This window comes from Mesoplodon bidens, assembly GCF_964165515.1.
Source record: "Mesoplodon bidens genome assembly, chromosome: 2".
Classification (NCBI taxonomy): domain Eukaryota; kingdom Metazoa; phylum Chordata; class Mammalia; order Artiodactyla; family Ziphiidae; genus Mesoplodon; species Mesoplodon bidens.
Genome location: NC_138177.1, coordinates 103,210,295 through 103,225,329, shown reverse-complemented (window position 1 = coordinate 103,225,329; position 15,035 = coordinate 103,210,295). Strand labels below are relative to the sequence as shown.

Here is a 15,035-nt window from a genome sequence, read left to right as displayed (position 1 = left end):
GAGAAAGGAGCACCTTTTACTAATTCCCACAAAGGCACCATATGTGCTAGTCGCTGCCCTGTTAAAATTACAAATAGCTTGATCCACACACAAAGATTAGAACAAATTACTGGAAGGAAACACCCAAAAATGTTTAGAGGAAACACCCTAACCTGTGTTGGGTTATAAATACTAAGTTCTTAAAACTCTATTCTATAAACTTTATTTAATGAACATATACTATGTTATATCTTATTTTTATAATCACAAAAGACTCCTCTCTCATATTTCATATTCAAGAGGCTTGGCAGGAGGTATAGAAACTTGGGCTAAGTGAGAATGGACATAGACTACTTTTCCTCAGTCTAGGGCCTCAGAGGGTGTTCTGAGGAAGGTCCCAAGGACCCAGGACCCACCCAAGTTTAGCCATGACCCTGGGCACGTTCAGGGCACTTGGAGTATATTGGGTCCCCTAACTGCCTTCCAGAAGGAGTTTGCTCTAACAAAGGTATTCTCACCAAATGTAGGCCTCAAATAAGGCAAACATGCTACAAATTGCAAAAGAGTGAGGTTTCTACTGCTTGAAGCTGGGCCTAGGCTTTAGGAAGGTAAGGATCTGTCGACATGTCCAAAGCCTGACTGTCTGGAGGAAATTACTGGAATCTAAGATAATTACTACAGGGGCGATGAAAGATTTACTGAACTTCCCAGTTCCTGGCAATCATTTTGCATACTGGAAAGGAGAGTACTTGTGTAAGCTCCAGGAGCAATGTGTCATCAAGAGCCAAAAGGGAACGGAACCAAACATATGCTTACTTTCCAAATAAATATGAGGAGAAAGAATGGCCAAGCAGTTTGGCACACGAAGTCTTATGTTCGTGTGTGTGTGTGTGTGTGATTAAACAAACTTGCTATCCAGCCCAGCAGCTTCTGCTAGTGAAAATCCTCTCGGGGTGTTTAGAGTGGAGAAGGTGACTAGAAAGCTGTGAGGCCGGGGCCGCAGTAGCTTACACTGTAATTTCGGAGAGCTGCTCCTTGGTCAGGTTCAGAGGATGGCTGACAACGGTGATGCCATACTCCTCGGGGTTCCTGTCCTCATGCAGGCTGGCCCGTAAGATGGCGTTGTGGGCCACGTTGAGGAAGCTGACCAGGGCATGCCAGCCTTTGTTGTTAAACCACACCTAGAGGGCGGAGATGTGGCCCTGTCAGGCTCTGCTACTACACAGGAGACTCTGCACTAACAGCAGCTGTTTAAAGAAAAAATGAGCTGCAGGAAAAAGAATGTGAGAGGGAGGAAGGTTCTGGCCACTGGGAGACATTCCATGCCAGATTTAAGCAGGAGGAGGGATGGAATTTAATTAAGCTGGGAAAATAAAAATAAAACAACCAGCTCACATGAGTTTTTAACTCTAGGGCAGATTGTGCAGGGCCAATACCTTAATGTTGTCTTCAGTTTCTAGATGTTTAAGGAAAGCAGACATTTCTTTAGAGGCTTCTCTGGTGATAGGGCCCTGGAAAACCATAATAAACAACGAAGAGGTTTTTTTTCCCCCCTTCCCTTAGCACTCATGATCATTTCTATTTCATGATAACTGGCAAGTTGAAAGTCCTACGAAATCTCCAGTCTGTTTACATACCCCGCTCACATTCATTAACCGGCCAAGGTCACTTAAAAATCCAACAAGGGCTTCTCCAGTGATGGGGGGAGCCGGGAGCTTTCCTCCAATGGAAATTCCTCCGTACCTGACAAGGGAGCAAGAAGTCCTCAGACCTGTGCCATGAACCATGTGTGTGTGCCTCGTGGTTGCCGGAGCTCTCAGTTTCAGTAGGAAAGTGTGTATTTTTGCAGGAATTATCTGGCCCATCGGGAAACATAGCTCCCCTTTACAAACCAGCTTTAACATCTTCCTCACTGCCTCCAGGACTGACCCCTTCTGAGCCTGGTGTCTGCGCACCTCTCCAACCTCACCCCTCCTCAAGGCTTCCCTCCAGTGGCCCATTCCGGCCATGCAATCATTTCCAGAGCTCGCAGTGGTCCAGGCTGCCTCTGTGTCTCTCTGCCTTCGCAGGGCTCGAGTTTCCCCGGGTGCCTTTCCAGCTCATCTGTCCTATGTGATCGTCTCTTTGAGGTCTTCCCTGACTTTCTCCCACCCCTACCAGTGGTTCTTTTTCTGTGCTGCTTCTGTACTTTGCAGGTACTTCTGGTGTGCTGGACTCATCGAAACTGGTCCAGTCCTGCTGTGCCTCTCTTGGTGACTCTCACCCACCCCTGCCTTGACTCCTGCTCTAGTGCTTAACTGGATCCTAGCCTTGGGTCCCTCCCACTCTAACCTATCTTCCACACTGCTCTGGAAGTCTTCAGAAACTGTGGGCGTGTCACTCTTTGGCTTAAAAGCCTTCAATGGCGGCATAAAAGCCAAACTCCTCAACAAACAAAATTAATTTGTTGGATAGGCAAGGCAGAGGAGAAGAACTTTATTTCTCAGGGACTCAGCTTGTCCCCTCGCCTTTCTGCTTCAGCTGAGGTCCCTCACTTCCCTCTTGGGAACAATTCTAAAAGCTGAATTTCACTTTTATGGTCTAGAATTTGCCCAGGAAGTCAAGTCAACATCAGCTCTGCATTCATTCTAGAGGCACTGTTCCTGAGGGAGCCCAGGAGGCGGGCTCACTCCTAGACCATCCCTAGAGGATTCTCAACCTTGGGAACCATGTGAACCTTCAGGATGCCTCAGGAACGGGGTGAGTCTGGGGCTGGGCCAGACGCCCTGAGGCTTAAAAGGAATGGGCCAAGGAGTGCCAGGGCTTAGGTTACATGTGCTCCTGTTCTAAACTGTTATTTGCTCGGAGGTTTTAGAACCTTCCTGGAGTGAGAGTGCTCTGGAATTCCTCTTCAGAGAACATCTCATTTATGCCCTCCAAGGAGATCTACTGCTGAGCATCTTCTGGTGTGTGTAGCTCTGTATCCTTCAAGACATGTCTTATGAATTCCTGAGCACGTACAGAACAGCTCATCCACATGACTTTGAGGTGTGGCTTTTTTATGTGCAATGAATTTAAATAGATCACTCTGAGATTTTAATTTCTTACAAAAATAATTTCTTACCTCTGTTCATTGACCCAGTATTTGCTCTTCAAACTGAAAGCCAAAACAAATCATACAATGAATACAACAAGTATGCAGTAGTGTTAACTTTCTTCCCCAAACACTCACTGGGGTCTCCCAGTCTTCGGGGGCATTTTTTGCATTTCCTGATGTCCAAGCAATGTGGAAACCTCCCAGGCCAGGGGCTGAGCCTGAATAAATACGTGGAGAAAGGACTGATCTTTTCCAATCCTGGCTGTCCAAGTCACATCCTGCCTGCAGGGCTTTCTGGGTGGCCCTGTTGTAAGGTCACTTGTCAGATGATCTGGACCCAGAAAATATGGCAATGACCATGCCAGCATGGAGTGAAGGCTGAAGCCCTCCCCTCTTCCACCCTGTAAGAACTAGACTTTCATAATCACCTGCACACTTGGAGGAAGTTCTGAATTACTCCTAGCCCAAAGTTAAGTTAAGAGACTGACTTCCAGTCAATCAGGGACAAAATTACAAGATAGGAAACACGCAGATACCAACTCAAGTCCTCATAGTTCAGCCCCATGAACTATCATTGTCATTAAGCACAAAGTCCAAAATTCCATATTGCAAATTTGCTTCTGAGAACAAAGTGTGGGATGGTCGTTGTTTACTGCATTATTGAATAGATTCTATGCACCCTTTTTTTATTTTTGTGCTTGGATGCTGTTCTTCATTTTGCTAACTGCTGGCTTGGCACTGCCTTCTCAACAGCTGCTTTCACCATCTGCAATGTATTGTAGTTAGCTGAGTCCATTTATCCCTTGTTGAGGGACTGGGAGGGAAAGTAATTGTAAATACTACTAAAATTAGACAGTATGTTTTATTTTAAAGTTCCAGAGAGCATGGGGCCCAGATCAGGGTCCCCTATCATCCTCTCTCCAGAGCATGCTCTTGTCATACTGCTTGCTCTGATGGGACTGCTGAAGCAGTCCCGGGGTGGGGCTTGTGAGAACAGTTGCAGAGCTGCATTTGAAAGGGCAGTGATACAGATGATAATTCACAGTTATAGTGTGACAGGTGCAGTTAACCTGGACAACCTGTGGGCTCATGCAGACTATCCCACTGCCTCTCTCCTATCTTGGTCTAATTGTTTCCTTTCTCCTTTTTGCTTCTTACTTTTCCCTCTTGCTTCTCTCTTTGTCTCTATCATTTCCCCTTACTCTCCTTCCTCCCTTCAAACTTCACCTCCGTTTTTTTAACTAATTAAAATATGAGGCACCTCTGTTTTTTTTTTGTTTTGTTTTTTTTTTTTTTTTTTTTTTGCGGTACGCGGGCCTCTCACTGTTGTGGCCTCTCCCGTTGCGGAGCACAGGCTCCGGACGCGCAGGCTCAGCGGCCATGGCTCACGGGCCCAGCCGCTTCGCGGCATGTGGGATCTTCCCGGACCGGGGCACGAACCCGTGACCCCTGCATCGGCAGGCGGACTCTCAACCACTGCGCCACCAGGGAAGCCCGCACCTCTGTTTTTTAACTAATTAAAATATGAGGCTGTATTTTGGACAAATTCTATACTTTCTTATCTTACTTGTAATAGTGCATGGCTTAAATGTTAACTGCTTGTCCTAAACAAAATAAAAAACAAAGCAAGATTAATCATAAGTTCCATTCGACTTGTATATGCCTCCATTGCTTTTTCTATTGGATGAGGCTCTCAAATTAGGAAAAAGAAAAAATTCCACTGCCCTGATTGTTGATAAATCATGAGAGGAAATTATCTTCTGTCCCTAGTTAATATTTCCCACAGGGAGCCAGGATGAAAAGTATAGAAAGGTCTCTTCTTACCTGCTTCGTATAAGAGCAGGATATGTTTTTACCAAGAAGTCGGAGATGTTCCTGTCTGTAAGGTCTTGTAGAATTTCAGTGCTGCGCTGTATTCTCTGAGGCAATGAGATATCTGCATTAATTACTTCGGAATTTGAGGTGAAATTTCTTGTTCTCTTCCAAAAATTATTTATAGACTCAGCTACTAGGAAGATACTAAGTAAAGCACCGGCATCTCCCCAGTTCCCATAGCAATGATGTGGGAGTCACCTTCGAACCCTCTCTTTTCTTTATTCCACTGATGACACAGGACAGTTCTCACTTCAAAATAAATTTCCAGTCCATCAGCATCTCTCCAGTTCTACCACTATCACCCTAAACGAAGCCTCCACCTACCTGTCACCTGGACCTCTACTGACACTTCCAAACCGGTCTCTGGTTCCACCGTGGCCCTGCACAATCCATGCTCCATTCATTAGCCAGACTGAGCTTAACAGTATCAATCAGAACATCCCAGTTGCCTTGCTTACCACACTCAGGTAACCCTAGGGTCAGATCCAAATTCATTACCGAGGCTGAGCTCACCTGCTGCTACCCACCCCCACTGCCCACCTCCCCACTTCTTCTCCCTGTTTCTCAAATGCACACCTCTCATTCCTGCTGTAGTTTTGCACTTGGCAGCAGCTCCCTCTGCCTGGAATGTTCTCCCTGGACAACCTCTCATGGCTAACTTGTCGTCATTCAAATCTCAGCCCAAAGTTTATTCCTCAGAGAAGCATTTTCTATTTCTAGTCACATACTGTAGTATTGTCTTCACATCTTCGTCTCTACCTGAAATTTTCTTTCCAATTAATCTGTTTATTTGTTTTCATCTGTTACCCCCTTTTGGATACAAATTCTGTCAGAGCCAGGACTTTTTCTGACTTGTTAGCTGTTGTGTCCCCAGCACTGAGAACAGTACCTGGCATATAGCTGGCACCATAAATTTTGACATGAATGAAAGAATTCAAACAGTGCGTTACAGTTTACAAATCACTTTCAGAATACATCTAGAAGAACTCCGAGTTAATCAAAAGATTTTAGAGAATTCAAAAGTGCATGAGCCCTGGTGTGATTCTGTCCGGCGCGACTGTTCCCTGGAACAGTAGTCTTTTATCTCCGTCCGCCTTCTCTCCCACCTAAGTGCATGCCACCCACCCATGGAAGATTCGATGGACATGGACATGAGCCCTCTGAGGCCCTGGAACTATCTTTCTGGTTGTGAACTAAAGGCCAACAAAGATGATCACTGTACGGTGGATAATGATGAAAGTGAGCACCAGTTATCTTCAAAAACGGTCAGTTTAGGGGCTGGCGCAAAGGATGAATTGCACATTGTCAAAGCAGAGGGGATGAATTATGAAGGCAGTCCAATTAAGGTAACACTGGCAACTTTGAAAATGTCTGTGCAGCCAACAGTTTCCCTTGGGGGCTTTGAAATAACACTACCTGTGGTCTTACGGTTGAAGTGTGGCTCAGGGCCTGTGCATATTAGTGGACAGCACTTAGTAGCTGTGGAGGAAGATGCGGAGTCAGAAGATGAAGAGGAGGAGGATGTGGCACTCCTAAGTATATCTGGAAAGCGTTCTGCCCCTGGAAGTGGTAGCAAGGTTCCACATAAAAAAGTAAAACTTGTTGCTGATGAAGATGAAGATGATCATGAAGATGACGATGATGATGATGATGACTTTGATGATGAGGAAGCTGAAGAAAAAGCTCCAGTAAAGTAATCTGTACAAGATATTCCAGCCAAAAATGCACAAAAATCAAACCAGAATGGAAAAGACTCAAGACCATCAACACCAAGATCAAAAGGTCAAGAATCCTTCAAAAAACAGGAAAAAACTCCTAAAACACCGAAAGGACCTAGCTCTGTAGAAGACATTGAAGCAAAAATGCAAGCAAGTATAGAAAAAGAGCATTGAACAATCCTGGGCACTACTGGTAAATTAAGCCCAAAGATGGGGAGAGGGGAAAAGGAGAGACAAATGTAGTCCAAACTGAGTATCATCAACAATCCAGACTGAAGTCTTTTTTTTTCATCTCAGTCCCCTTTCCTGATTTGCCCCCTTCCAGGCTGGAAGCAATCTCTTGATCTCCTAAAACACTTTCTTTTGACTGCTGTGATTCAGTAAACCTTATACTTTGCTTTCTATTACTTGTGGATTTGCCTCACCTCTTTGACCATGTTTTAATCACCTCTGTATCTCCCTAGCTGCTCAATAAATATTTGAATCAAAAAAAAAAAAAAAAAAAAAAGTGCATGAGTTTGGCCACCAGGTGGCAATATCACTTTAACTTTGGGAATACATAGCGTTTAGTTTCTGGTGAATCATGAACCTGCAGTATCAAGGGTGCCACCTTTCTAACACATCAGAAAGGTGTTATACCACCATCATCACACTATTCTTTTCATTTTTCGTGGTTTCTGTCTTTCCCGCCCCTTTCTCATTTTACTCCCATCCTCGGTTCACTTTCTTCACCTTGTTCCTCTCTAACACTAGGAGGAGAACTAGCATCTCCTGAATGCTTACTGTGTGCCAGGCACAGTGTTAAATGCTCTACATTATCTCCCTTGATCCTTATATCCTGTGAAAGAAGAATTGTTGCCTTCTTTTATAAACAGAGAAACTGAGGTTCAGAAAGGTTAGCTAACATGCACCAGGTTAGAACTTGTGGGTGGTTGACCTAGGATTTGAATCTGCATCTGTCTGATTCCATAGCCTTGCTCTTCTCACTCCGTCACCTGCTTCTCAAGCTGAAAATGGCACCCAGGTGAACTGTCAGGCTCCCCTGGTGGAATCTAGGCTGGAACAATGGGTGGTGCCTGGGAATTTATGACAAAATATTTTCTAAAAGTACTGTCAAATGAGATCCTCCTACAGCGTTATCTCTGTGTATCCCAGAAGTCAGGGATGGAGCCCCTCCCTCCCCCTCAGGACCCAACACCATTCAAAGAATATGTTAGGACAGGAGGGGACCCTAGAGAAGACCACAGCCACCACCCCATTTTCCAGATGAGGACGATTTACCATCTCTGAAGCAAACTCATACTCTCTGGTCTTATTCCAGGCAAATGGGGGAGTGTGTGTGAGTGAGTGTGGTGAGTGGGTGTGAACATAAGTGTGTGTGTATGTGCGAAAGAGAGAGAGACGCTCACACACACACAGAGCAGCTTCTGTGCAGATGCCTGATGCAGATGCTCCCAAGAGAAGCATGAATGATAGTGAGAAGAGGCAGGAGTGATAGAAAATCACAGGAACTGATTTCCTTTTTACCAGACTTTGGCTAAAAGTCTTTTACATTTTTTCCTCAGGGACCAAGGACTAACCACTGAAAATACATTTCTAAGTGAGGCAGTGAGCCTTAAAGTCAGGATTCACTGAGGAATGATTCCCCTCACAGCTATGCTTGGCCTTTCCTCCCTGTTCCAGCCAAGGGCTCACTACACAGGGTCACAGCCTTGGTGCCCTGCCACTGGATGTATTTGAGTAGAAGCTGCCACAGGGGCCCTCCGCAAACCCAACAGAAGCAAAGGTACTGGGGTACTGGGGTACTCTGGGGTACTGAGAATTGAGACAAGCCCCTGAGTCCCTCTTTTGGGATCCCTGTGATGCTGTAGTGGCTGAGTTATGATTCAAAGAGAAAATATATTGCTTGAGAAATAGAAAGGTACATGCTTTTAGCATAAAAAAGGGAAAGGTAGGATGTTCATAAACATGGAATCATTTATATACAAGCCAGCAACTGTGACTGACGCTGTGGCAAAATTTAGTTGTCCCCCATTACTGCTCTGCCCTCTGCCGTTTGCCATAGGAATAGACTTTTTTGTTGGGTACAAGGACACCCAGAATAAAGACGATAGTTCCCAGTCTCCCGTGATGTTCCGTTCTGGCCAATGATGTACACATGCAAGTGCCTCTGTGGTAGCTTCTGGAAATCTTCCTTTAAAGACAGGGTATTCACACACTTTGCCCTCCCTTTTTCTTCATCTCTTCTTCCATCTGCTGCCTGGAAAGTAGATTCTGCCATCTTGGCCAAGGAGGCTGACTTGTTTACCAGAAAGGAGGGAGCAACAAAACAGAACGCCATGGACCACCCACATAAACTTTTACATGAGAAAGAAACGAGTTGTGTCATATTTTATCCACTATTAGTTTGAGGTTGTCATCACTTGAGTTGAAACTATTTCTAAATAATAGTTTCTTTATCTCATTGAATTCTCATAATAATGCTGAGAAATAAGTGCAGTTATCCCCAATTTATAGGTGAAGAAATTAAGGCTCAGAGAGGCCAAGTAACCCACCCATGGTTCTCTGATGCCAATGCCGGTGCTCGACCCACCGGCCACACTGCCTCATGGGGAGTCGTTCATTCACTGACAAATCATGAGAGAGGACCATGTAGGACCCAGCTCTGTGCAAGTCAGCTGGGAGTCCCATTATCAACCTGAGACAAGGTGAGACTTCTCTGGCCCCATTCACTGTCTCTGAAACCCCTGGAGCAGCTCACTGTGATACATTATGGCATTCAGAACTCCTGAGAGAGGAGGCTGCTCAGAGCCAAGATTGTTATTATCCCTGCAAAACATAGGTTGCTAGCTGTGTGTGTGTGTGTGTGTGTGTGTATGCATGTTAATTATACAGCACATGGAGAGTTTCTTAATTAAAATTGTTAGTAAGTGTGCATTTGAAGGGACACTACAACACTGTTGATAACAGAAAAATTGGAAGCCCACATGTCCAACAATGAGAGTAGTTAAGTAAATTAAAGTAAATCCAAACAGTAGGATAGTGTGCAGGCATTAAAAACGATAATGTAGATGTATATTTATTGACATGGCCATATGTTCATGATATGTTGTTAAGTGAAAATAGCAGGTTTCAGGACAGCATTTTGAATATAATCCTGTTTGAATGGATAAAAACTAAACGTTATTGGTGGTTATCACCAAGTGATAGGGTAATTTTTTTTGTTCTGACTTGTATTTTCTAATTTTTCTATAGCGGTCATGCCTGATGTGTAATTTTCTCAATACTTAAAGATATTTTCTTACTAGATTGAATGGGTAGTGTTTGGTGGAAATGAAGCTTTTGGTCAGTGGCTTCCTCCAGGTGATAAGGACCTGGAGCCTCATTTAGTCCTTCACTCAGCTGTCAGTTTGAAATGTTAGTTGGCTAGAAACTCAGGAGGCGCAATGGCTGTGGTCACAGGCAGGCTCAGGGCCCTAGCAGCCCCTGGAAGGGGGAGGTACCTGAGGGGGCGGGAGCCCCCCTGCGCCCTCAGGGCACTCGGGGAGCATGGTGAGCTTCTCTCTGGTGCTGCACCTGCAGGAAGGCGAGGGGTGGTCTGCTGTCCATATCTGCTTCTGGAGCAGGTGGGTGACATCCGGGGACACAGAGGGAGTCTTCCAGGGGGTTGAATTGCCACAGGGGAACGCCCTCATGGAAGACAAGAACATATTCCACAATCAGCTTCAAGGTTGATAAAAATTCCTCAAAATGAGAACTAGTACCCAACCCTCTCCTTCTGAGCCTTTCCTCCTCCTCGGACCCATGCATTTTCTTCTACTCTTGGAGGTTGGTTTCCGCTCAAGAAAAAATCAAGACTAGAATTTTATTGATTCGCTAGATGTGGGTGGGGCTGGGAAAAATTATCTAGCTTGTGGATGGCTTAATCTCCCTTTTATCTGGTGGCAGCTCTTGCCATTTAGAGAACGAATACAAGAGGTTTTGAAATTAATCTATTTTGGTCCTTATCAATAACTCTGAAATAGACTGGATGAGAGAAGCAGTTAAAATTACATTGAACGTTTTGAATTCTTGGTGGATTTCAACTGCCCTCTAGAACTCTCTTCTTCACACTTAAAGCAATAATTGAAAGTTGGCCATATATGTAACTAATGCCATTCTAGGTCCAATCACACAAGGGCACATCTCCCATCTTCCCCCCTTCTCCGTTCAGATTCCTTTCAAATAAGTTGTGAGTAGCATATGTCAACTCAGTATAGTACTTTTATATCGAGAGCTATAGAAACACAGAGCTGTCCTGTGGTGCAGGGGCTTCCTGACGGGCAGTGAACACCCTTGCATAGAGGTGTTGATGGAGAGGCCGGGTGAGTGCTGCTCAGGGGTATGGTAGTGTTCGTGTAAACAGAACAGGACTGAGATGGGGCCTCTCCCAACCCTGTCATCCCAGGCCCCCACCATCAGGGTCTCCCAGGGCAGCTGTTGGTGTTAGGGCAGGGGTGCACAGGGACTTACGGAAGCCACTCTTCCTTCAGGCAGCGGTTGCCAAAGCCTGGCTTATTCACGAGGATGTCTGCAAGTACCATGAGCCGCTCGCTGTCTGGCTGGTCCATGCTAGACAGAGTGAGAGGGGCTTACTCGACGGGCATGCGACTGGGATAGAGGGACAAAGCAGCCAACATGCAACTCAGCAAATGTCTGTTGAATGGCTACGACATGCCAGGCATGTAAACAAGGCAAAGGATTCTGCCTTGAGGTGGCTATAGGTCTCCTGAGAAGCAGGGTAGGCTATCTGAACACACCAGTGGTCTGATTCCATATCAGGTCTGCATTTCAAAAAATGGAGCTTCAACCCACTCACCCAACCTTTGCGTCTCTTTCCTTCCTCCTGGCAGTCTTGCGTGTCCACTTGGGGGTCACCTTTCCCAAGTGGCAGACACATTAATTTCCTTTCTGAGGGCAGCCTGAGGACCACTATTATGCTGGTGACTGTCCCAGAGAGTGGGAAGGTCAGGGCCGCACCAAGCAGCAGGTGACCCAGGAGCCCCACAACCCAAGGAGGTGGATGATGACGTCTGAGGATGAGTCTACGCACCTGAAGAAGGTATACTGCTGCCCATACATCCAGGGGTGAAGGGTCAAAGCAGGATATTCGCCAAAAGGAGGGATGATGATGGAAAGCATCAGAGCCAGAAACACAAAAGTGGACGGGAGCACAATCTGTGGGAAAATAAACATGGTAACTTGGGCTGTGGTATGTTACACACACACACACTCTCTCTCTCTCTCTCTCTCTCTCTCTCTCTCTCTCTCTTTTAAACATTTATCCAGCAGCCTCATAACTGGGCCCTGATGGAGAAGGTCAGTCTCCTGGGGAACATGATGGGAGGATGTGCAAAGGCAGGTTGTGAAGGAGAACACAGAATGTTCTGGTAACCTTTGAAGGGTGGTTGAAGCAGGTCAACACTGAACCCTGAAGTAGGCCAATGCTCAGCCAGAGGCGAACCAGAGTTTCTGTTTCTGAACAAAAAGTATAAAAAGAAAAAGCGGACAATGACCTTGATATGTAAGGTCATTGCAAAAAAATGAATGAAAACATGACTTTACCCTCCCCTATAAAAATAAAAGCAATATTAACATATCCACTATTATTCTATTTTCTCTGCTAAGTGAGGTAGAGTACTTACAACGAAGCTTTGTGTTACCAAAAAGAAACAAAGGTTGACAGGGAGGAAACAAAGCTGACAGAACCCAAAGAGGGTGCTCATCGCCGCTTCTGACCCCATGTGCACCAGAAAGCCTGAGAGGGGATGCGGAGGCTGGGAGAGGTCTGGTAGGCGTGGCCACCGGCAAACAAGCACAGCCGAAGACTGCAGTAATACCTGGGCCAGGAAGTCCTTGTGGCTGCGGACAGTGTGGTGGAACCGCTTGACCAGCAGCGCCTGCACGTGCTGGAGGGCCAGCTGAACTCCCGTGTTAAGTTGGCTGTGCCCATCCTGCTCCGGGGGAGCAGCGGGCTCCGTGGGGTGGCCGTTGGAGCCCTGTGGAGTCTGTCTGGCCTTCCTGCTAGAATCCAAACAGGGGTGTCGGAGACCGACGCTGTCTCTTTTCTGCTGAGTGCCGCCTGGTTTGGGAGATGGAATTAATAGTTTAGAAAAACATTCACAAGATCATTGTTTTCTTACTGTGTAAGTTGTCCCTTCATTTAAGTCAGTGACAAAATATCAGGCCAGGAAGGTTAATAAACTTTTTAAAATTCTATTTTCTGATATAAATCATCTATAGACAGAATTGCCTGAAATTGCTTTAAAATTCTCTACAGTAGTTAAAGGGAACAAGACAGAGAGGTCTGAAACATATAAGTAAAAAACCCCAAAAAACAAAGGTGCAGAACAATATGTGTAATAAGATCATATTTGTGTTAGACAGCATATTTATCATATGCAAAGAAACATATTTTATGTACACACATACACTCACAATGTGTACACATGTGCAAAGCTCTGAAAGAATACCTGTCAATTGTTAAAAGAGGTTACGGCTTCAGGGGCAGAGCTGGATAAGGACATGGGATGAAGCGGGAAGGGTTAGTGTTTTTTGTATTATTTGAATTTAACAACAAAATATATTCATGTATAACCTGTATACATAAAAAAAGTAAAAATCAGAGTTGATTTGGTTCTTTCTAAATGTTTAGAGGCCACTGAGAAGTAGTGGAAAGAACAATGAACTAGGAGTTAGGAGACCTGGGTTTGAATCCTGACTCTTACTAGATGTTCAAATTTGGCTAAGTGACTCAACCTGTCTGAATCTGAGTTTTCTCATCTGTAAAATGAAAACAGGAAAAAGGTTTTTATGAAGATTAAATGAGCTAACACATGTGAATGTGTTTCATAAACCATTGTAAGTCATCTGTTATGTTGAAGCTATAGTTTATCATCACTGATTAATATTTATTTGCAGAATATGTTGTTGGACATAGAGGGCCTAGAGCATGGCTAGTTGCCCCTAGCTGCTTTCTCCTAAAGTCTCTCAGGACAAGGGCAGCTGCAAAGGGAGCTGGGTCAGCTGAGTCATCCTTTCAGCTAATGTTCACGGGCACCTGCGGTGTACCAGGCCTGCTACTCAGAGGGTGGAGAACTTCTGCAGGTTCACTGACTACCTGGCACCAGAGTCCCATCTCCACTTCCTTTCTCTTGATCTGGGCTCACATTTGATGTCTGTTGTGGATGGCCCTCCCTCCGGTAGGATTGCTGCTGCCTGTCCTCGTGTCTATCCTCTGAGCTTTGCTCTCTCCCTGATGCCCCATCCAGACTGGAGTCCACGGTCCAGACCAGAATTGAGGGCTTCAGGTCTGTTTGTCTCTGGCTTTCTGCTGCCCTCCAGAGGCCACTGGCAGTGAGCCACCCTTCAGAAATGGCTTGGACCCTCTTGGTACCATGTAATGTATGACTTCATAGACAGCCACAGGCTCCTTCAGACTGTGAAGACAAGATCAGAAAAATGCCATCCTCTAAAACAGAGCCTATTCAAAACAAATACAATTAGCCACCTGAAAACTGGGAAACAGTGGGAGTGTATAATTGAGGGTCCTAGATTTGAGAGCTGAGACCAGGGAATAATAAGACTCAAAAGACTGTGTGACTTTAAGGCAAGTCATCCAGCTTATATGGGCTCAGTTTCCCCAGATGGGGCCAATTCCTGCCCTACCAGCCTCACGAGGTTATAGTGACAATCAAATAAAACAACGGATACTTAGCCCTTTGTAAAGTATAAATTAGGGCTTAGTTTGAAGTAAGAGATATTTTTAAGTGTTGAGATTAGGGTGCTGCTGAATCATAACCAGAAATTGCATACTGTGTTAAGACTTGGCATGTTTTAGCTCATTTAATTCTCTCTATAACCTTAAAAGGTGGATACTATTATCATCCCCATTTTGCATATGAGGAAACTGAGGTACAAAGAAACTAAGTATTAATAAGTACTAGGGATGTAATGCACAACATGATAAAATTAATTAACACTGCTGCATGTTATACATAGAAGTTGTTAAGGGATTGAATCTTAAGAGTTCTCATAAACAAAAAAAGAGGCTAAGTATCTACCCAAAGCCACTCAATTAGCAAATTACAGAGTTCAGGTTTGATGTTTGGTCTGCTTCATTCTAGAGGCTATGCTCTTAACCCCTACCCTTGACTGTCTCTTTGGAACATTCTATTGTGTGTCCAGAATGACCAGTCTTCTGATGTGTAATTTATTCTTCTAAAAGGACCTATCTATCTATCTATCTATTTATTGGCTGTATTGGGTCTTCGTTGCTGTGTGCAGGCTTTCTCTCGTTGCGGCGATCGGGGCTACTCTTCATTGCGGTGCGCGGGCTTCCCTTTGCA

General features: G+C 45.0%; 2 protein-coding genes across 2 annotated transcripts in view; one reads left to right on the top strand and one right to left on the bottom strand.

The window, feature by feature from the left end:
* ABCA4 (ATP binding cassette subfamily A member 4) overlaps window positions 1-15,035 on the bottom strand; it is a gene marked incomplete at its 5' end in the record, with an annotated part of 129,497 nt that overhangs the window by 25,688 nt on the left and 88,774 nt on the right. Inside the window, 9 exons of the mRNA XM_081223844.1 lie at window positions 991-1,160; window positions 1,416-1,490; window positions 1,617-1,722; window positions 3,083-3,115; window positions 4,880-4,974; window positions 10,152-10,338; window positions 11,161-11,259; window positions 11,741-11,865; window positions 12,528-12,769. Of these exons, the coding sequence (XP_081079970.1) occupies window positions 991-1,160; window positions 1,416-1,490; window positions 1,617-1,722; window positions 3,083-3,115; window positions 4,880-4,974; window positions 10,152-10,338; window positions 11,161-11,259; window positions 11,741-11,865; window positions 12,528-12,769 (1,132 nt within the window). The remainder of the gene's footprint in view (window positions 1-990; window positions 1,161-1,415; window positions 1,491-1,616; window positions 1,723-3,082; window positions 3,116-4,879; window positions 4,975-10,151; window positions 10,339-11,160; window positions 11,260-11,740; window positions 11,866-12,527; window positions 12,770-15,035) is intronic.
* LOC308611802 (nucleophosmin-like) lies at window positions 5,992-6,829 on the top strand. The gene is made up of 2 exons (XM_081223845.1): window positions 5,992-6,623; window positions 6,705-6,829. The coding sequence occupies exons 1-2, from the start codon at window positions 6,058-6,060 to the stop codon at window positions 6,820-6,822; spliced, it is 684 nt and encodes a 227-aa protein (XP_081079971.1). The 5' UTR covers window positions 5,992-6,057; the 3' UTR covers window positions 6,823-6,829.

What these genes read in the sequence shown, in the direction of transcription:
- LOC308611802 (XM_081223845.1), top strand. Translation starts at nt 6,058, where the DNA reads ATGGAAGATTCGATGGACATGGACATGAGCCCTCTGAGGCCCTGGAAC. An exon ending in GAAGAAAAAGCTCCAGTAAA is followed by an intron (nt 6,624 to 6,704) that starts GTAATCTGTACA and finishes ATCAACACCAAG; the next exon opens with ATCAAAAGGTCAAGAATCCT.